Below are 20,547 nucleotides of genomic sequence, written 5' to 3'. Positions count from 1 at the left end.
TTGCGATTTGATTTTTCTTACTCAGACGGAACTGTTTGTGTGTGTTTTCAGGAAGGAAGAGGTAGTTTGGACTCGAAAATCGAGTCTCTGTTGAATGTGGAGAAGCAAATGAGAATTGGTTGGAAATGCTATGCGTCGATGGATAATTGTGTGTTAATGTTGTTATTGATCTTACAAACTGAAGGTTATATATTGGGCACTGGTAAGTAAAATGGCCTTTACTTTAATGCCATATTAATAGGACTTATTAGATTAGTTTGTTTATATATTGAACTTTGAACCTAATAATTGTTGGTTATATGGGAAAGTAAGCAGGGATTGAAGCCCCTGAGAATATGCCACAATGTATAAACAATTGCTACAACTTGGAAAGCTTTTGGAAAAATTGGCATGCTTCCTTTAACAAATGGCCTGTTAGGTATTTTATGAAATGATTATATTTATAGGTAAATGTACATTCTCCTTGGGGATTTGGAATGAAGCTTTTAAATGTGTGGGTTGTCTTCACATTTGTTGCCATATGGCATGATCTTGAATGGAATTTAATTTTGGTGGAATTTCACTTTTAAATTTGTAATTAACCGCATCTAACTGAGTTTATGCTATGCCATGTACAAGAAACTTCTCTCTGGGCATGGTTAACATGCATATTCTTTATTCCTGAAATGATTTTGAAATCAGCAACATGTAATAAATTTTAATCGAGCTAAATTAAGCAAGCTTCAGTGATCTAATATACTTTGTAAAGCATTTAAGGAGTTTGTATGAATCAGTTCATTCACTTGCTACTTTTACTGTGTAACTTTTTATATTTACAACTAAATTTTTTATTAAATATAATTAACTAGTAGAGTCATAACTATATATTGTATTTACTTATTATAACATAAAAAAATCTAGATCCTAATACTTTGTTGATTTACATATTTGGACTCTGGAGTTGATAAAATGTTGCAAAACATTCGATTTTTATTATTGAATTCTATTCCACTTTCCGTATTACAGTGTCTTCCAAAAACATATTTTTGAACAAAATACCTCATGATTGTTGAATTCATACACTTATTTTCTCTATTTTGACACGATGAGGGTGTTTTAGACCTTTAACTGACCCGAATGCTTCATTCCATTGCAACTTATGTTCCATCATATGCAGGCTTTAGAAATTCATTTGTAACGACCCAAATTTCCAAATAAAATTTTCATTTTCAATTAACCAAAACATTCCCATAACATATGAAATCTCAATGACAACTGTTTTCAAAATCCCTAACATCAACATTTTATTTCAAATATTAGAGTGTTCCATCAAAATAAATGCCGAAGAGTGCATGCCGCGCCATCAAACCTTGCTCTTGCCCTTAGGCTCAGATGTACCTGAAACAAATCAACAAACTGTAAGCTAATGCTTAGTGAGTTCCCTAGAGCATACCCCACACAGTACACATAATCACATATACCGTACTAGCTATAAAAGCTACATAAACCATATAATCCATGCATACCAACATATAGGGATGTCGGGGGCTCCTCCCAGGGTCTTACTCTAGGATGTCATGGGCACCCCACATGGTCTTACACCTAAGTGTCATAGGCTCCTAACATGGTCTTTAGCTGGAAAGCCATGGGCTCCTCTACATGGTCTGATATTTGAGTGCCACGGGCTTCCCCCATGGTCTTGACCTGAAAATCCATGGGCTCCCCAATATGGTCTTACATCCAAGTGCCATGGGCTACCCCCATGGTATTTACTTGAAAAGCCATGGGCTCCCCCGCATGGTCTTACATCCAAGCGCCATGGGCTCCCCCCATGGTATTTCATGCAAGTACTCAACATATACAACTAACATAACACCTAGCATATAACCAACTAACATGCCACATATCACCACATTAACTAGTGTACTACATATCATAAAATGGGTCGACCTTGGTGCCTTTCGACCCATTGGTATGGTGAGAAGACTCACCTCTCAAAATGCTGAACTGATAATATAAGATCAGATAAGTCCCAATGTGAAATACCAAAAATACCCTTAAATTCAACTGCCTACAATCATCATGTGACTGGTTTTGTCAAAATCTTGAAATACCAAAAATACCCTCAAAGTCAAACTTGGTCAACCATGGTCAAAGTCAAGGTCAACAGCCCATGTTGACCCAACTCGTCGAGTGCATCTAGCAACTCGTCGAGTTCCTTCAGTGTTCAGAAAACCAGGGAAGACCGTAACCAACTCGCTGAGTTATCTCATCAACTCGCCGAGTTACTCGTCAGACCGAAAACGAGAAAAACCCGATCCAACTCGTCGAGTCGCCACTGCAACTTGTCGAGTTTTCCCTTGCCTCAACATAACCAGTCCTTCCAGTCGAATCCAAACCTCCAAACTATAGATCCCGTCCCTTACGACCGAAATACCACATAAAGCTGCAAACTTTACGTGCATGCATGGCGTTAAATGGCTAAAACACTAAAACTAGGGTTCATATAATGTTTAGGACATGGAAAAGGGCCAAGACTAGGTAAAGGGAGCAACTTTATGTCTATGAAGACCTAGAGGTGTCCAGATCTGGAACCATATCCTCATGACAAGTCCAAATCCGAGTATGAAACCCTTTTGCACCAAAAGTGACCATATTCTTCAATAAGATGAGATCTAAGTAAATAGAGATCAAGGTGGCAACTTTTTACCTCCAAGTGGATGCTAACACCAGGTAGATGCCAGATCTAAAGCCCTCTCCTCACTTCAATCTCTTCAACCTTCAAGTTTCCTTCCAAAAAGAACAAGATTCACTCTCCAAAGCTCATACACTCAAAAAGGCACTAAAGCGCGACTAGGGTTTCTCTCTGGTCAGATAGGACGATGAGGGAGGCCACAAATGACCCATAAGCTCCTTAAATAGGGTATAAACCCTAGAAAATTAGGATTTTCCTTTATAGTGTCTACTCGTCGCGTTGGGGCCTTCCAACTCGTCGAGTAGACCCTAAGTCCCGCGTCCAAAATCGATTTGTACTCGTCGAGTTGGGCTCCCCAACTCGTCGAGTCCTAGTACAAAACCCTAAAAACTTAAAAATCAAATGATACTTGGAACAGGCATTACAAATCTCCCCCACTTGAAATAGACTTCGTCATCGAAGTCTGTTGACGTAAACTAATCCGGGTAGTGATCTCGCATCTCCTCTTCCAGCTTGCATGTCCATTCGGAGCCTCTTCGGTGCTGCCATTGCACCTTCACTAGCTTCACCTCCTTGTTCTGAAGAACCTTAGTCTTTCTATCCAGAATTGAAACGGGCCTCTCGATGTAGTTCAGGCTCTCATCTACCTGAATGTTGTCCAGGGAAACAATTGCGGCTTCGTCTGTGACACACTTACGAAGCTGGGACACGTGGAAGGTGTTGTGTATCTCGCTAAGCTTGTTCGGTAGATCCAAACGGTAAGCCGCCTTGCCTACCCGGGACAAAATCCTGAACGGGCCAATATATCGGGGCCCTAACTTGCCCCTCTTCCGGAACCTGATGACTCCCTTCCCTGGTGACACTTTCAGTAAAACAAAGTCCCTTACCTGGAACTCGAGGTCCGACCGACGCTAGTCAGGATAGCTTTTCTGACGACTCTGTGCAACTTGTAGCCGGTCGCGCACCTGCTGAATCAATTCGGTAGTCTTGAGCACTACCTCGGTGCTCCCCATAACTCAGTGTCCAACCTCACCCCAGCAAACATGGGTCCTACACCTCCGACCATACAACATCTAAAATGGAGGTTGGTCTATACTAGCATGGTATGTATCCCAATTCCCTCTGAAATCCAACACACATGACCGAAGCATATCCTCTAGTGTCTGGATCGTCCTCTCGCTCTGGCCATCTTTCTGGGGGCGGTAAGCCATGCTAAAAAGTAACTGAGTGCCTAGTTCCTCGTGGAACTTCCTCCAGAATATAGATGTAAATTAGACATCCTGGGTAGAGACTACTGTCACTCGCACTCCATGACTAGCCACCAACTCTCACATGCAAATATCCATTAATTTCTCAGTGGAGATGCTCTCAGAGATTGGAATAAAGTGGGCACTCTCCGTCAATCTATCCACAATAACCCATATGGAATCCACACCCCTTGCTGTTCTTGGAAACTTCGTGATGAAGTCCATAGTGATCCCCTCCCACTTCCACATAGGAATGGGTAACGGTTGAACCTTGCCGTGCGACCTCTGTTGCTCGGCCTTGACCTTCCTGCAGGTCAGGCACGACTCCACGAACCATCCAATCTCCCGCTTCATGCAGGGCCACCAGGAACTCAACTTAGATCCATGTACATCTTCATGACCATCGGGTGCATAGAGAACTTGGATTTTTGTGCCTCCTCTAAAATTTTCTGCCTCACACCCCTAGTTACCGGTACCCACACCCGACCACACTATGTCAGAAGACCTCGGCTATCCCGAACAAACAATGGATACTGACCTCAAATCCGCTCTATCTTCCAATTCTCTTTCTTTACACCCTCAACCTGAGCTTTCTTGATCATATCTAACAATGGAGAGATCATCATCATCCTCAAACAAACATCCTTGATTGGTGCACTTTCCGCTTTGCGGCTCAAAGAATCGGCCTTCCCTGGATGGTACAAGATCTCGAAATCATAGTCTTTCAGTACATCCAACCACATCCACTACCGCATGTTCAGGTTCTGATGATCCATCAAATACTTCAAACTTTTATGATTAATGAAGATAGTGCATCGAACTCCATACAAGTAGTGCCTCCAAATCTTGAGGGCGAACACCACTGCCCCCAATTCCAGGTTGTGTGTGGGGTAATTCGTCTCGTGAGGCTTCAACTGCCTCGAGGCGTATGTGATCACATGCCCTCTCTGCATCAGTACAACGCCTAACCCCGAGATCGATGCATCACAGTACACTACCAATCATCCAGCCCCTCAAGTAGTACTAGAATCGAAGCGTCACATAACCTTTGTCTCAAGGTCTCGAAAGCCAACTGCTAATCCGGGCCCCATCGAAATGTCACATTCTTCTTGATCAAGCGGGTCAAAGGCACCACAATCTTGGAGAAATCCTGGATGAATCTCCGATAGTACCCCGCTAGAGCCAAGAAGCTACGAATCTCAAATGGGTTCTTCGGTACTTCCCACTGCATCAATGCCTCAACCTTGGCTGGATCAACCGAACTACCCTCTTGGTTGATGATGTGCCCCAAAAATTGCACCTCTTGCAACCAGAAATCACACTTTGAGAACTTAGCAATAAGCCTTTCCGTTCTCAGTGTCTCCAATACCTCCCTCAGATGCCGCTTATTCTGCTCCTTGGTCTTAGAATAGACCATGATATCATCAATAAAAACGATCACCGACCGATCCAACATCAGTCTACACACCCTGTTCATGAGATCCATGAATGCTATTGGGGCATTGGTGAGCCTGAATGGCATCACCACATACTCATAGTGCCTGTACTTAGTCTTGAAAGCAGTCTTCGGTATATCTTCATCCCGAATCCTCATCTGATGTGTCACAACTAGAAATTTTTGTGCCTTGTAACTACAACACTTAAGCCAAATTATGAATCAAAGACATGAGAGCATGTATGATGCTTACTCTATGACAACATAATTTCAATCAAACACCTCATACAAGCATTTCAAGTAGTCAATAAGCAATTGGAAACCCTAGAAGTTCTTGTTTAAGTCCATTTTGGACTAGGACTTCCTTATTGGGCCCAATGGACCAATAAGCTTCCAATTTGACTATCTTGGGCTTAGAACTCTTAAATGGGCTCTAATTGGACCCACTTCCATTTATTTCAATATTTTGGGCCATATTGGGCCTAGAATGAAATAAATTATTTAAATGAACCATATTGGGCCATAATTAACCTAATTTAGCCCTAATAGGTCATAAAAATCACACTTATATTTATTTGGACCAAACATCAGTTAACATAACCATGAAAAAGGCTTAAGCATACAAGGCCCAATCCTTTTCTTTTTTTTCCATCTCCAATTCTCGGCCCAAGCCCTACCTAAAGAATGAAGAGTTGATTTTCCAATGCCACCTCACATTTGTCCATAGGATTCCCATGCACCATCTCATGTTTTCATGCAAATCACTTCAAAACCTCTCTTCTCTCCTCTCTCTCTTGCTCTCGGCCAAATCCAAGCACACACACACACACACATTTCACTCATAATTCTCTCAAGAAACTCTCTCATTTCTTCTCCATATTTTCGAGATCTAAGAGGTGTTCAAGGGATTTCTTCTATAAAAATCATCATCTAAGGTAAGATATTGCTTAGATCCATAAGCTAGATATTTCATTTCATTCAAGAATCATCTCTTAATTCATTCAAACTTATGATCTAGCACCTTAGAAGCATCGAAGTTCGAGATCTTCCAAGAAAGGTTGCTAGGATCGAATTCTTCTCATCTTTTCCTTCCAAAACCGAAACCACACCCAAGGTGAGTTTCATACCCCTTCTTTTCGGCTTTTATGAGTTTTTATGGGGGAGAATACAAGTAAATGTGTAGATCTATGTGTAAATGTATGCTATGTGTGATTTGATGCATGTATGTGTGTGATATCTTGTGTTTGTGATGAATATGTTATTCAACAAGTGTGTAAAACCGAGATCTAAAACATGGGGAATGAAATAAACATAACCTAAACTATTTTATACTAATCAAGTCAAGAAAAATAGTTTATATGGTTAGGATGAACATACTTGAACATAAAACTCATTTTTGGGCTTAAATTGTTAAAAATACAAAACTAAGGGCCCAAACCGACAAATTATAGTTTCTGGAGGGTCAAAAGAGTCCAAACAGTTTCCATAATAATTTTTTGAAACAAAACATTTTTGAAGGACTAAAAATGTAAATTTTACACTTAATGGGCTAAACTTGGGCTTTTCGGCCCAATAAGCCTCAATATGCGAGATTTTTAAGTTTCAGGGGCTGAAAAAGAAGTTTTCTGTAAAACAGGGGATTTAAAGTGTATTAAAACCATTTCAAAGGTCAAAAATGTTTTTCAAATTCAAAAGGGATAAAAATGTAAAAATTTTCTATTTTGGGCCAAAACTGTAAAAGTTGCAAAAATGGGGGTTCTAACGGAGAAAACTTCATTCTGGAAGGACTTAAGCTGTTTACAAAGCAAATTTGGGCTAAAAATGTCTTTTTAACAAGTTTTGATACTAAAGTGTCAAGAAAAATGGTTTAAGGACTAAAATGGAAATTCTTTTATATAAAGAACTAACAGTGTTAACTTTATAAAAGAAGGGTTGTGAAATGGTAAAATTCTTACTTTTAAACAAACAAATCCCTTAAGACAAAATACGAGATCCACGACTACCGGCGAAATGTAATAACAAATACACTTTCAACAACCAATATCGTTACCAAACGAATTGATTCGGTCTCGAATCAATAACAAAACAAAAATCAAATAACCGTAGTACTTCAATAAACACGCGACAACTACGAGGAGTCAATATTCAATCTTTGGGCTTGAAAGTTTCAAATCATGCTTGTTGGGCCTTGCTAGCCTAATAACGTGATCTTTGGGCCCGATGGGGACGCACTTACATGTTAATGGGCCTTCTATGACCTAATTTCATGTAAAAGGACTTTCAATAGCTCTATTGTGCTATTGGGCCCCAAGGGTCCATTAGTACCGCTAGCGAAGTCGAGAAGTCAAATGCGAGTCGGGCCAAGTGCCTTTCGCATTCCCGATAGCCTTGAATGACTTATGGAAATAAAGGAGGCTTCTTACCCTCCTTTCTCCTCGGTTGTGGGGCTATGAGAAACCGAGTAAGCAGATTCGTGACGTTAAACAAGAGAAGTCAGGGTGGTTTATGTGAGTAGTATGGACGACGCCTCAAGGATCGTTCATAGTTTGTAGTTACAAACTAGTCATTTTCAATAATGCGTGATTGTAACAACTCACAACCCTTAATTAATCCAATGTCACCTGGGTAATCAAAAACAATCGTCGTATCGGTATAACAATAAACAAGTCATGCAATTTACACATTGGGAAAACATCGGGTTTTCCCGGGGAGTTCAGCACTTTTACCTACGTGATGTATACAAAGTTCAACAATTATACATGTTTTCAAAATCGACAAACATACTTACGGATCTTCACACTTTTTATAGACAATACTCTTTTTAGAAAATATCGGATTTTCTGGGCTTTCAAACTTCACAAGAAATCATTTTCCATAACATTACTTATGAACTCACCAACATTTCATATGTTGACTGTTTTCAAAATAACTTGTATTCTCAGGTAACAGGTAAACAGAAGAATATGTATCAAGTTATATCATGGTGTTTTGCTTACATTAATGATCAAACGGTTTATGTTATGAAATTGTAATGTTTAAAACAATGTACTGAATGTAAACAATATCGGTTGTAATATTTCAATGTATGGTGATGAATGATGTTATGATTCATGTATAATCATTGTGATGGTATTCAATTAAGTCACAAGAGCCCTCAGACGTTTCCGCCGTCTGGTTCGGGGGTGTGACATGATGGCACCCCAATCGAATATCAATCTTGGAAAAACAAGACACACCCTGCAGTTGATCGAAAAAATCATCGATCCTTGGAAGCGGATAACGTTTCTTCACCGTTAGCTTGTTTAAATCTCGATAATCAATACACATCTTGTGTGACCGGTCCTTCTTTTTCACAAACATGATCGGTGCTCCCCACGAGGAACTGCTCAGACGGATTAACCCTCAGTCTAGTAGCTCCTGAAGCTACGTAGATAGCTCATGCATCTTGGGCGGAACTAGCTGGTACGGTTCCTTGGCTATCAGAGCGGTACCCGACACCAAATCAATATGAAACCCCACTTGCTCTCCGGAGGCACTCCAGGAAACTCTTCGGGGAAGACATCCCGAAAATCTTGTACAATTGGCACACTACCCAAATCTGTAGAGGCCTCAATCCTCGTATCCGAGATATATGCCAAAAGTCCCGAAAAACCCTGTTGAAGAAGTCTCCTAGCCCTCACAGCTGAACAGAGGGTTGGCCCCTGCGGGGCCCTCTCTCCATGAATAACCAGTTCTCCCCCACTTGGGGTTCGAACCCTCACCAGCTGGCATTTGCAATCGATCATGTCCCCATTGGCCCCCAACCAGTCCATCCCGACGAGCACCTTTAACCCTCGCAACGGTATTGGGACTAGGTCAACACGAAACCTCTCCATAAGCACATTTAGGAAATAATCCCGATACATCCTTGCAGCACTCACAATGTGGTCATCCGTAATATCAACCTCACACAGGGAATCCAAAATCCCTAGTGCATTCCGGAACTTCTTGCTAAGCGCAAGAGATACAAACGATCGGGTAGCACCCGAGTCGAATAAAACGTGAGCCGACATACCGTTGACCAAAAAGTTCCCTATACATGAGCACATATATACACATAAGAAATACAAATCAATATCAAGCAGGAAAGATAAAACACATACTAGCCATGACGTCTGGTGCTGCCCGACCCTCCTCGGTGGTCAACTGAAATGCACGTCTCTTCACCGCAGAAGTATCCGCCTTAGCTGGGTGGCCATCGGTAACCCTCACCGTGGCGGGCGGAGGCGCCACCACCGCTCCTCCTCCTTCCTGAAACCTCGGACAATCGACTTTTTTATGGCCAGTTTGGTTGTAGTGGAAACAAATTAGGCCCTTCTTGGGGCAATCCCTATTTAAGTGACCCGGATGACCACATGCATAACATACCGGGCCCGTCCCCCGGCAAGCTCCACCATGAGATCTCCCACACTTGACACACCAGCCACGGCCCTGCTAGCCCCTACTGGAAGTGTCCGAGGTCTTAGGCTTTTTAGCCTGACCTACTGCTGTCTGTGCCTGCTCTGGTTTCGGCTTGGTACGTAACTCCAACTCCATTTCTTGCTCACTGGCCTTCTTTAACATCTCGTTCAGGGTCTTGCACCCTGTAAAGCTCAAGAACTCACGTATATCATCCCTCAGCATGGAATGATACCTTGTCCTCCTCATATCCTCATCCATAGCATACTATAGGATCAATAATGCTCGTTCCCGAAACTTGGCGGTGATCTCCGCCATAGTCTCAGTGGTCTGCTGGAGCTCCTGAAACTCCCTCACTAGTCGTTGCACCTCAATAGGTGGTACAAACTCCATATCGAAACGCCTGATGAACTCTGCCAATGTCATCTCAGCCACACCGACTGCTCTCACCTGGCTAGTCGCCTCTTCCCACCAATCCCGGGCTAGATCCCTCATCATACACGAAGAAAAACCCACATTTTCCGCATTAGGGCAAGAAATCATGTGCTAGGCGATCTCTATGTTCGCCACCCTAGTGCCGGCTAACTATGGGGTTCCTGACCCCGAAGAACACCGAGGCCCCGCACGCCTTTAACTCCTAGAAAGATGAAGTTTGGGCCCCAACCTGGCCCGCAACAATCTCGGATCTAAATGCCCTGATCCTCTCCTCCATAATCTCCATCATCCCTTCCTTGACCGTCCCAAAAATCACTGGGGTAGGGTCAAGGATGCCCTTCGTAACCTTGGCTGCAATGAGCTCGCGTAGCCTCTCATCAATGGGCTCGGTAGTGTCGCCCGACCCAGATCCGGATCCTGATCCTGATCCCCCTGACCCAAATCGTGTCACCACCATACTGAACTAAAATATCATAAAACATAATGATTAGGATGTCTAAAAAGGGAATGCTACCACACTTGTTCTCCTTAGAGCTTCCAGATCTAACATTGGTTCGAGTACATGTCGTGTGCTTTCAGTAGTACGGACTCGATACTACCTTCCGCACCTACTTGTATCTTCCCCAAGGATTTACCTGGTAACCCTAATTCGTCCCAGAACAAAACATATCTCGCAGGCTATCGCATAGCTCAAATCCTAGGCTATCCTAAGATTTGCTCCGTCCATAACAAACCAGAACTCAATCATAACAGGTTGCCTTATGCATGCAAATTATACACAAAATTGGATCAAATAGACTTTCGAATAACAAACTCTACCCTAAGACCACAACCAGACAAGGAACGGGAAATAAGGCCAAATCAATCATTCTGAGGCTATAAGACGCTAACCGTATACAATTTTGAAAGCATACATGTAGCAAGATTCATACGATTATCATAACTCAAATATCAGTATAACATGGCTAACATATTGGGGAACTACTTACTTGGCTCGACCGATCATGCGCATTACACTCTCCTCTTTCCATTTTAAGAAGTTTTTAACTTTTATTTTTTGGAAACACTTTTACCATTTCGTTAGTTTGAGTCCTGACGCACCCGGGAGTGTGCCCAAATTCCTCAAACCAAGGCTCTGATACCAACTTGTAACGACCTAAATTTTCAAATAAAATTTTCATTTTTAATTAACCAAAGCATTCCCATAAAATATGAAATCTCAATGACAACTGATTTCAAAATCCATAACATCAACATTTTATTTCAAATATCAGAGTGTCCCATCAAAACAAATGCCGAAGAGTGCATGCCGCGCCATCAAACCTTGACCTTGCCCTTAGGCTCATATGTACCTAAAACAAATTAACAAACTGTAAGCTAATGCTTAGTGAGTTCCCCAGAGCATACCCCACACAGTCCACATGATCACATATACCATACTAGCTATAAAAGCTCCATAAACCATATAAGCCATGCATACCAACATATAGGGATGTTGTGGGCTCCTCCCACGGTCTTACTCTAGGATGTCATGGGCTCCCCCCACATGGTCTTACATCTATGTGCCATGGGCTCCTCCCATGGTATTTAGCTGGAAAGCCATGGGCTCCCCCACATGGTCTGATATCCGAGTACCATGGGCTCCCCCATGGTCTTGACCTGAAAAGTCATGGGCTCCCTCACATGGTCTTACATCCAAGTGCCATGGGCTCCCCCATGGTCTTTACTTGAAAGCCATGGGCTCCCCCACATGGTCTTACATCCAAGCGCCATGGGCTCCCCCATGGTCTTTCATGCAAGTACTAAGTATATACAACTACCATACCACCTAGCATATAACCAACTAACATGCCACATATCACCGCATCAACTAGTGTACCACATATCATAAAATGAGCCGACCTTGGTGCCTTCGAACCATTGGTATGGTGAGAAGACTCACCTCTGAAAATGTTGAACTGATAAGATAAGATCAGATAAGTCCCAACACATAGCTCGAACTCAACTGCCTACAATCATATCCTCATGACAAGTCCAAATCCGAGTATGACACCCCTTTGCACCAAAAGTGACCATATTCTTCCATAATATGGGATCTAAGCAAATAGAGATCAAGGTAGCAACTTTTTACCTCCAAATGGATGCTAACACCAGGTAGATGATGGATCTAAAGCACTATCCTCACTTTAATCTCTTCAACCTTCAAGTTTCCTTCCAAAAAGAACAAGATTCACTCTCCAAAGCTCACACACACTCAAGAAGGCACTAAAGTGCGACTAGGGTTTCTCTCCGGACAGATAGGACGATGAGGGTGGCCACAAATGACCCATAAGCTCCTTAAATAGGTTATAAACCCCTAAAAATTAGGGTTTTCCTTTATAGTGTCTACTCGTTGAATTGGGGCCTTCCAACTCGTCGATTAGACCCTAAGTCCTGCGTCCAAAATCGATCTCTACTCATCGAGATGGGCTCCCCAACTCGTCGAGTCTTAGTACAAAACCCTAAAAACATAAAAATCAAATGATACCTAGAACCAGCGTTACATCATTCCTGAAGGCATTTTTGGAATTCGAGCAAATGAAGGGTGGAGGAATGTTTATAAATTCTTGTTATATTCATAGCCAAACATGGATGTCTGAGACATGACATTCTACAAATTCTCCTAGAATAAATAATAAGGTAGTATATGAAATATTAATATATTATAATTCGTCGTCATGAAAATTATTACAAGTGACTAAAGAGTTAATATTTTGTTTGTTTGTGGTTGAATAGACTGTTGCAGAATGGTGATTGGTTTTTTAAGAGAAAACTATCGAAATATATTGATTGTTCTTATCCTTGCAATCCTACTTGCTACTACATGGATTTCATTGGAACACAATTCCATTGAAGATGTGAATGACATTCAAGTGTTGCATTTACACAAATGCTGCCAAAAAAAGGGAATCATCAATTGGATTTTATGTAATTGGGATTAGTTCGTTGTTGTAGGATTTAACAATTTGGTGTAATTTGTTAGTAAATGAAATCTAGGAAAGGTATCCTATCAAGATGATCTTGTTTTTCCTTAATTTTGATTAAGATTATTTGAAGTTGTAATAATAAGTTCTCTAGTGTTTGATAAACCTGATTATGAATTTACTTTTGATTTTTTACTGCCAAAATAATTAGATTTTGAGAAGTATGTATTAAAGTGTTTCAATTCAGTTAATTTTTGAAACTAAAAAGTGGATTTTTACAATATCCTTGCGTTTAATGGTTTTTGTAAATGTTTTGGTTTTATATTTTGTATTTATATTGTTTGTATATGTTAACTTACATAATTTACATGGCATGTATAAAATAACAAGTTTTAATACTCAAGAAGTCGGATATTTGGAACCGGAACCGGTTCCAGTTTTCTAGGAACTGGTGTAGGCGGTTCCGATTCCAATACCAAAACTTAAGAACTGTCGTTTTTGGGAGCGGTTCCGGTTCTGTCTAAAATAGGCGGGTATCCGGTTATGTTCATCCCTAAAAAATGGAAAAAAAAAATTCATTTTTACATGTAAGAGAATTTTTTAAATTTTGTTTATTTATGTTGGCCACAATAGTTTGTTTATTATAGACAAAACTGCAAATTTAGTCCTTGCGGTTTGCAAAAAAAATGTAGAGAGGATCCAAAAAGGTTTCAACTTGCATAGAAGGTCCAAAATCAAAATTTTTATGTCAATTTGGTCCAAATAAATATGAAAAGACTATTTTACCCTTATTTTTTCTTTTTTTGCATTTTCTTTGTTTATTTTGATTATTTTAAAAGAAAAAAAGAAACGGGCAGTTAAACACACAACACCCACCCTACAAATTTCTCTCTCTCTCTCTCTCTCTCTCTCTCTCTCTCTCTCTCTCTCTCTTTCTAATGATTAATTCCTCTCCATAGTTATAACATTCCTTTCCCATCAAGAAGCCCTAAAACAATCGTCGACTTTTCTTGCCGGTAAGTTTCTTGCCTCAGACTGCCTCCATCACCCCCTTTCTTCTCAAGCTAGTGGGTTTACGTTTTGGAGTTTGAAGCATGCCATCTAGATTGAAACCTTGATAAAGTTGACAATGTTTAATCCGACAACAAATCTGACAACTTGAAACGTGTTAACTTGTGACAGCCTACTAATCTCTTTCCCTCAGCTGTTGGAAAATTTTAGGGTTCTAGTTTAGATTTGATTTTGTGTTTTCTGCAAATGTGTAGGTTAGTTTAGAATTCCGCTTTACAATTTCTACAATTCGTGTTCGTTATTATGTGGGTGGGTGTAGATTTTCTGGTAAAGAGCTTTTCTGGGAAAATCTAGGGTTCCAATTTAGATTAGATTTTATTTTGTTTGGGTTTTCCGACGAAGAAATGAAGAGGGAGGAATAGTGGGCTGCAATGAAGCTCTAACTCAATCTCTAGTGGGTTTGTGTTTTGTTGCAGGTTTTAAAGAAGGAGAATAAAAAGGAGGAGAGAGAGAGAGAGAGATGGTATGGTGTGTGTATATATTTTTTTATTAATTTCTTTTTATTTTGTAGTTATAAAAACATTATAAATGGTAAAAATAATGTAAAAAAGAAATTAGAATGGCAAAACCGTCATTTCAGGTTTTCCAAGGACCAAAACCATGGGAATCTCTTAATTTTGGGACCAAAATCACGGAAATCTTTTGATTTTAGACCTTCCATGCAAGTCGGAAACTTATTTATAACTGGTTGAAAACCTACAAGATCCTAAATATTATAACTGGTTGAAAACCTACAAGACCCTAAATATTTGAAAAAGTATTTGGCGAAAACTTGTTAATTAACAAAAGTATTTGGTTTGAACAATTCCTCCGACAATTTTTTTCAAATTTCAAGAGTTTTTAGTTTGAAAAAAAATCTCAAAAACTTTTATTGTGAACACTCAAGATCGTCCTAAATAGGGTTATAACACCCTCATCGAGGGAATCATCCAAGCTATTAGGGTAGGGTGGGTATGACATATCCTCTTCACAGGGTATAAACCCCTTTATCAAACAAAATTCACTCCGTCCAAGGTAGCTTCCAGTCACCTAACTCAAAGTATAGTTCCACTATGTCGGTCCATGAATCTATACAAACCTCTTAAGAAAACACGTAGTGCATAAGACTGGAGGGAGTGGTGCTGCACCCCTTATGAAACCGCAGTGACACGTAGGTGTCACCTCACCTATTACCACAAAAGTGTGGTTTCATACCACACCCAAGGAGTGGTGCCACACTTTGTTTTTTTTTAATTAAATGAAAACAATATTTTTAATAAAAACCATTCATTTCATTACTTCAAAATAAAAATAACATTACATCCCATTACCTAAATAAAAATCCTACAAACTTAAAAAAAAACACTAGAAATTTTAAACCTACAAACTTAAAAAACATATATTAAACAGTTTAAAATAAACACACTACATGAAGTCGTCCTCCAAGAACTCGTCTTCCGGGTCATCATTCGGATCCAAATTGAGGTTAATGTGTTGCATCCCATAAATGTGTTCCACCAAATCCATACGAAGATTGTGAAATGTTTCATTGCAACGAACTACTGCTCTCTTTTCAATGTACTCGTCGCCCCCAATTTCTATTGCTTGTGTCGCGGGAATGGTTTCCTCTTCATCATACTCACATATTGCTCTTCCTTCATTTTCGATAATCATGTTATGCAGTATTATACATGCATACGTGACTTCATGTATTTTTTCCTAGCTGAAAAAAATTGCTAGTTTTTTCAATATAAACCAACGTTTCTTGAGAGCTCCAAAAGCCCGCTCGACATCCTTCCTAGCTCTTTCTTGAGCTTTCTTGAATTTTTCCGACGAGTATCGTTCAGACACGTAAACGATTTAACTAAAACTGCATACTTAGGATATATCCCATCAACTAGATAATAACCATATTTATATGATGTTCCATGCAATTGGAAAGAAGAACCCGATGCAGATTCGTTGTATATGTTGTTAAATATATGTGAACGATTAAGAACGTTATTATCGTTGAGGGATCCAGGAGAACCAAAAAAAGCATGTCAAATCCACTGATCATGTGATGCCACCGCTTCAAGTATGACCGTTGGATGCCCATAATCACCTCTGGTAAATTGACCAATTGACCATGGTGTGAGGCCGGACAATTTTCCCATGCCCAATGTAGAAAGTCTAAACTTTCTAACATTCCAGGAAAGTCATGTACGCTAGCATGATGAGATTGCAATTTCATGATGTCATTGTGTTTAGGCTTACGTAAATATTTTAGACCATAAAACTGAATAATAGTTTTGCAAAAATAATGTAGACTATCTCGTGCGGTCGTAGCTGACATCCTAAAACTCTCGTCCAACGCATCAGGAGGGATGCCATATGCTAATTGATGAAGTACAACTGTACATTTTTGTAAATGGGTGAAACCGAGTGTACCTCTAGCATCGGGCAGTTGCTCGAAAAAATCACACTCCCTCGTTACATCTTCGACTATACGTTTGTACAATGGTTTGAATATTCTGAAGTGCATTGTAAAGTAGTATCCTTGATGACATTTTCTTGAAAGTATTCGTGTATTAGATGTTGGTTTGCATCTTCACGATTTCTACAAATATATCTCCGTGTTTTTTGTTCAACACTGCCAGATGCCCTACTGCATGCCGCTTTATACGTTTGTTCCTCAAATTTAACAGCAACGACAAAAACATCGTACATAACATCAAACTCTTCAAAAGAATCGGACGAAGACATTATTTATTTATTTTTTGAAAGGTAATGTAGTAGAAAGATAAAAAAATATGAAGGGTTGAAAGGTTTAAATAGATGTTAAAGTTTAAAAGAAAAAAAAATTAAAAACCCATTTTTGACCGTTTGCAACGGTCAAATGCGCTGCCCAATCAAATTCGTCCATTGACCGCTCCCTTCGAAGGCCGCATTGCACTCTAGGCCGCACCCAGGGGTTGGTGTTCGTGCTTATGTGGCAAGAGGAGTGCAGTCCAAGCCGCACCCACTCAGTATAGTCTAAGCAACGAGTCCCTACCATGTTAAGGAAATCAAGCCATTTGCTGAAGCACGACCCCTAAAAAAACGTCTCATGTCAGCCTTGGAAAGTATTTTTGATCATGGTCAATGAAGCATGGTACACATTATCATGCTCAAATAACAAATTAAAAATATACAAAGTTTGTAAAACACAAACTAAGTGTGGCATTTCAAACATGTTCATCGTATTCAAGGCGAGGTTTCTATCTCGGACAAAAAATCCGGATAAGCTTCTTCGGATTGAGGACTAATGTTCTCATTTCAAACAAGTGTTTCTACTTCATTAGTACTATCTAACTCAAATATTAATCATTTATAAAGCCTAACTATGCGAAACATACCGGCTATATATTTGAAACGAAAACCATTTTCATTTAGGACACGTTGATTTTAGATGAGGGTTTTCGTTTCGTACCATCATTTTTTCTTTCCAGTTTTACACACGTTAGATTGTAGCAAAGATTACAAGCTAGAAAGTAGAAAGGAACATACCCGGTACATATAAAGTTCTTCCATATCAAATTCCATGTTGCTTCGATTTAAGAGGGTCCAAAATGAAATTCCGAGATATAGTGGGTAGTACATTTCAAATTTCCTTTATACATAAAGGGACTACTTCAACGGGTGGTAGCCATCGGATTTCGGGTCCAAAACATCCCGTTTCGAATTTGTAAAATGCAAAAATTGAGTTATTTTGCGTAATTTTCAATCAACAATTTGTAAAATGCAAAAAATTGTGGTTAACCCTTTTATTTTTTTCTCTTAAAAATAAAATAAAATGTATATAATCATTTTAAAAAATTCGTATGGGAGAAAAAAAGATACATTAGAACGAAAACGTAAAGAAACAAAACACATACAAAAAGCAAAAACTGGAAAATGAATTATGGTGTATCATGTATTCACGTATTCATGTTTTGATTAGTATTGTGGCTTGTAGCATTCAGGAGCCATCTTTCCACCAAATCGTTTGTAATCTGTGCAGTAGTTATAGATCATGTAATTATCTTGAACCCACTTCATCTTCCCCAACTGATCCCAATTCAATTGCTTGTAAACACGTGATGTCCACCAGTTAAACGGAGTAGGAACTGCACACTTGATAATGCTCAGAGGTCCCTCCCATTTACAAGCTCTTGCATTGAATTTCTTCAAACCAGCCATGAAAGGTGCACAACTCCAGTCAATTTTGACCAGTCCACCTCTCGTTGCCCAGTTATCAGCATTCCACAAACTCGAATACACCTGCATCCCTTGTTGGTTTGGGAACCCAATTCCTTCACTTTTGTAGTTTCTGAAAACCCTAATAGGTATACTATCAACAAACCACCTGCATTCATTCCCATAATCTAACTGTTAATCTTTAAACTAATTAAACATATATTGTTCTATGATTCGTAGAATATGTGTTAAACTTACACAACTGCAGTTGGGTTCCAATGAATGGTGTAATTGTGGAAATCAGCAGTTGGGTCAAACCATAATTTAAACTGTTGCTCTCTATTGCCTTTTCCTTGGGTAAAGATGTTTGTGTGCATGGTGTAAGGTTGTCCTGATGAGTTTCCTAAGAACTCAAAATCGATCTCATCATGATAGTTTCCAGTAGAGGAAAGCTGGGATGATTCCATATTGATTAGACCAAGTTAGGGTTAGGGCCAATTGCAAAGAAATAGTTTACATACTATTTAATGATATTGTACTTTTAATTTTTTTTTTGTAAGATATTTTGATATAATAAACAAATAAACAAAAGTACAGATGCTATTTCTTGTTATTTGAATGCTTACATAATATGCTGTGACAGTTCCAGCAGAGTTCCCTGGAACCAACTTAATTAGCATTTCAATGCTTCCAAAAAGGAATGAGTTGTATGATTGAACACCAGATCCTGTATAGATCATTACTCAATGTTAACAATTCATGTTTGACTTTTGAAAGACAAATGGACTTGAATTTAAATATTTTCAAAACTAAAAGTTAGAATTTATACTATACCTGCAGTTTTATCAAGAACCAGATCAAGATTATCACCATTGTTATACATATATGCATGCTTTGCACCCCAGTTGAAGTACACATCCCTGTAAAAGTTTCCATTGACAACACATGATTGGAAGGCGATTACTGAGATAAATGCAACTGCAACCAAACCATGGAAGCTTCTCATCTTAACGGATTCAGAAGGTATTCTTCTTAATTTGCTTTATTTTGTAATTTATATGTTGTTTTCTCTTTTCATTACTAATTGACACCTTATATAGCCTTTGTTTAAGCTTATGATGATGACTCTTGCCCCATTATTTTTTCTTCCAAAATATTTTTTGTTTCTTGACCTTGTCTTGCATTTGATATTCCAGCCTTTAATGATTATTTGTCTAATCATGTTTGAAAATAAATTTTATAAAAATAGTGTGCTTGTGGGAACCATTTTCTATAAAACAAGTCCATTCTAGGTCAATCTTAATAGATGTAACAAGGGTGTGCAGAAAAATTAAAACTAAAAAAAAGTTGTAAACAAAAAACCATTTTTGTAAAAAATTTTGTTTTAAAAAAAACCCTGAAATTTTAGTGTTAGTTTTGATTTTTGTTACCGCAAGTAAAAACCAAAGGTATTCTAAGTCATTGCGATTTAGTTACTTTTGTTTGATTTAAATTTGTAGTATGTTTTTTTTGTTATTATATATTGCAAAATTTATTAAGTATACTTGTCTGTGGATTTTGACTTCAACAAGTCCATTTATTCGAATGTTGTTTTTATTGACAAATTATAGCATGTTGCGTTTTGTAGTATTTTGGCACAATAAAAAAAGAAAACAAAAAAGAAAAACGAGTGGGGAGGGGGTTAAGGACTTAAGGTTTGAGGAGAAAAGTACGTGCATAGGACTAAAAAAGAAGTTTGTTAGCCAGCTGTGAAAGAACTTGTAGACAGAAAGGGGATGAATTGGAAAAAAAATATTGGATTAAATCAAAAAAATACCAAAATGGGAGAGTTTTTATTTATTTATTTTAAAGAATATTATGAAATAACTCTTTGTTTTGTAAAATATATATGGGTAATTATTTTATTTTGTGAAATAAATTTACTACAATTCCAATGATTTTTTTTGGATAAATTCTAGATTTTTCAAAACGATTTCCAAAATGCCTATTATTTATGATTTTTTTAGAAACGACAAATAGATTAAAAAAGCACAATGCTTAGCAAGTAGCTAATGTGCATACATAGTACAAAGAGAAAATTTACAAAACTTTAAAAATGGAATTAAGCAG

At 38.9% G+C, this 20,547-nt stretch overlaps 1 protein-coding gene across 1 annotated transcript; it reads right to left on the bottom strand.

Annotated features, from left to right (window-relative positions):
- Positions 1 to 18,047: 18,047 nt before the first annotated feature.
- On the bottom strand, positions 18,048 to 19,480 carry LOC111905303 (probable xyloglucan endotransglucosylase/hydrolase protein 26). Its single transcript, XM_023900996.3, has 4 exons — positions 19,273 to 19,480; positions 19,065 to 19,165; positions 18,697 to 18,890; positions 18,048 to 18,607 (listed from the first exon to the last, which is right to left on the bottom strand). The coding sequence occupies exons 1-4, from the start codon at positions 19,442 to 19,444 to the stop codon at positions 18,199 to 18,201; spliced, it is 876 nt and encodes a 291-aa protein (XP_023756764.1). The 5' UTR covers positions 19,445 to 19,480; the 3' UTR covers positions 18,048 to 18,198.
- Positions 19,481 to 20,547: the final 1,067 nt, after the last annotated feature.

Source organism: Lactuca sativa, chromosome 8 (genome assembly GCF_002870075.4).
Source record: "Lactuca sativa cultivar Salinas chromosome 8, Lsat_Salinas_v11, whole genome shotgun sequence".
NCBI classification, from domain to species: Eukaryota; Viridiplantae; Streptophyta; class Magnoliopsida; order Asterales; family Asteraceae; genus Lactuca; species Lactuca sativa.
This window is presented reverse-complemented; position numbering and strand designations above follow the sequence as displayed.

What these genes read in the sequence shown, in the direction of transcription:
- LOC111905303 (XM_023900996.3), bottom strand. Translation starts at nt 19,444, where the DNA reads ATGAGAAGCTTCCATGGTTTGGTTGCAGTTGCATTTATCTCAGTAATC. An exon ending in GGTTCTTGATAAAACTGCAG is followed by an intron (nt 19,166 to 19,272) that starts GTATAGTATAAA and finishes TGATCTATACAG; the next exon opens with GATCTGGTGTTCAATCATAC. An exon ending in TGGAACCCAACTGCAGTTGT is followed by an intron (nt 18,608 to 18,696) that starts GTAAGTTTAACA and finishes GAATGAATGCAG; the next exon opens with GTGGTTTGTTGATAGTATAC.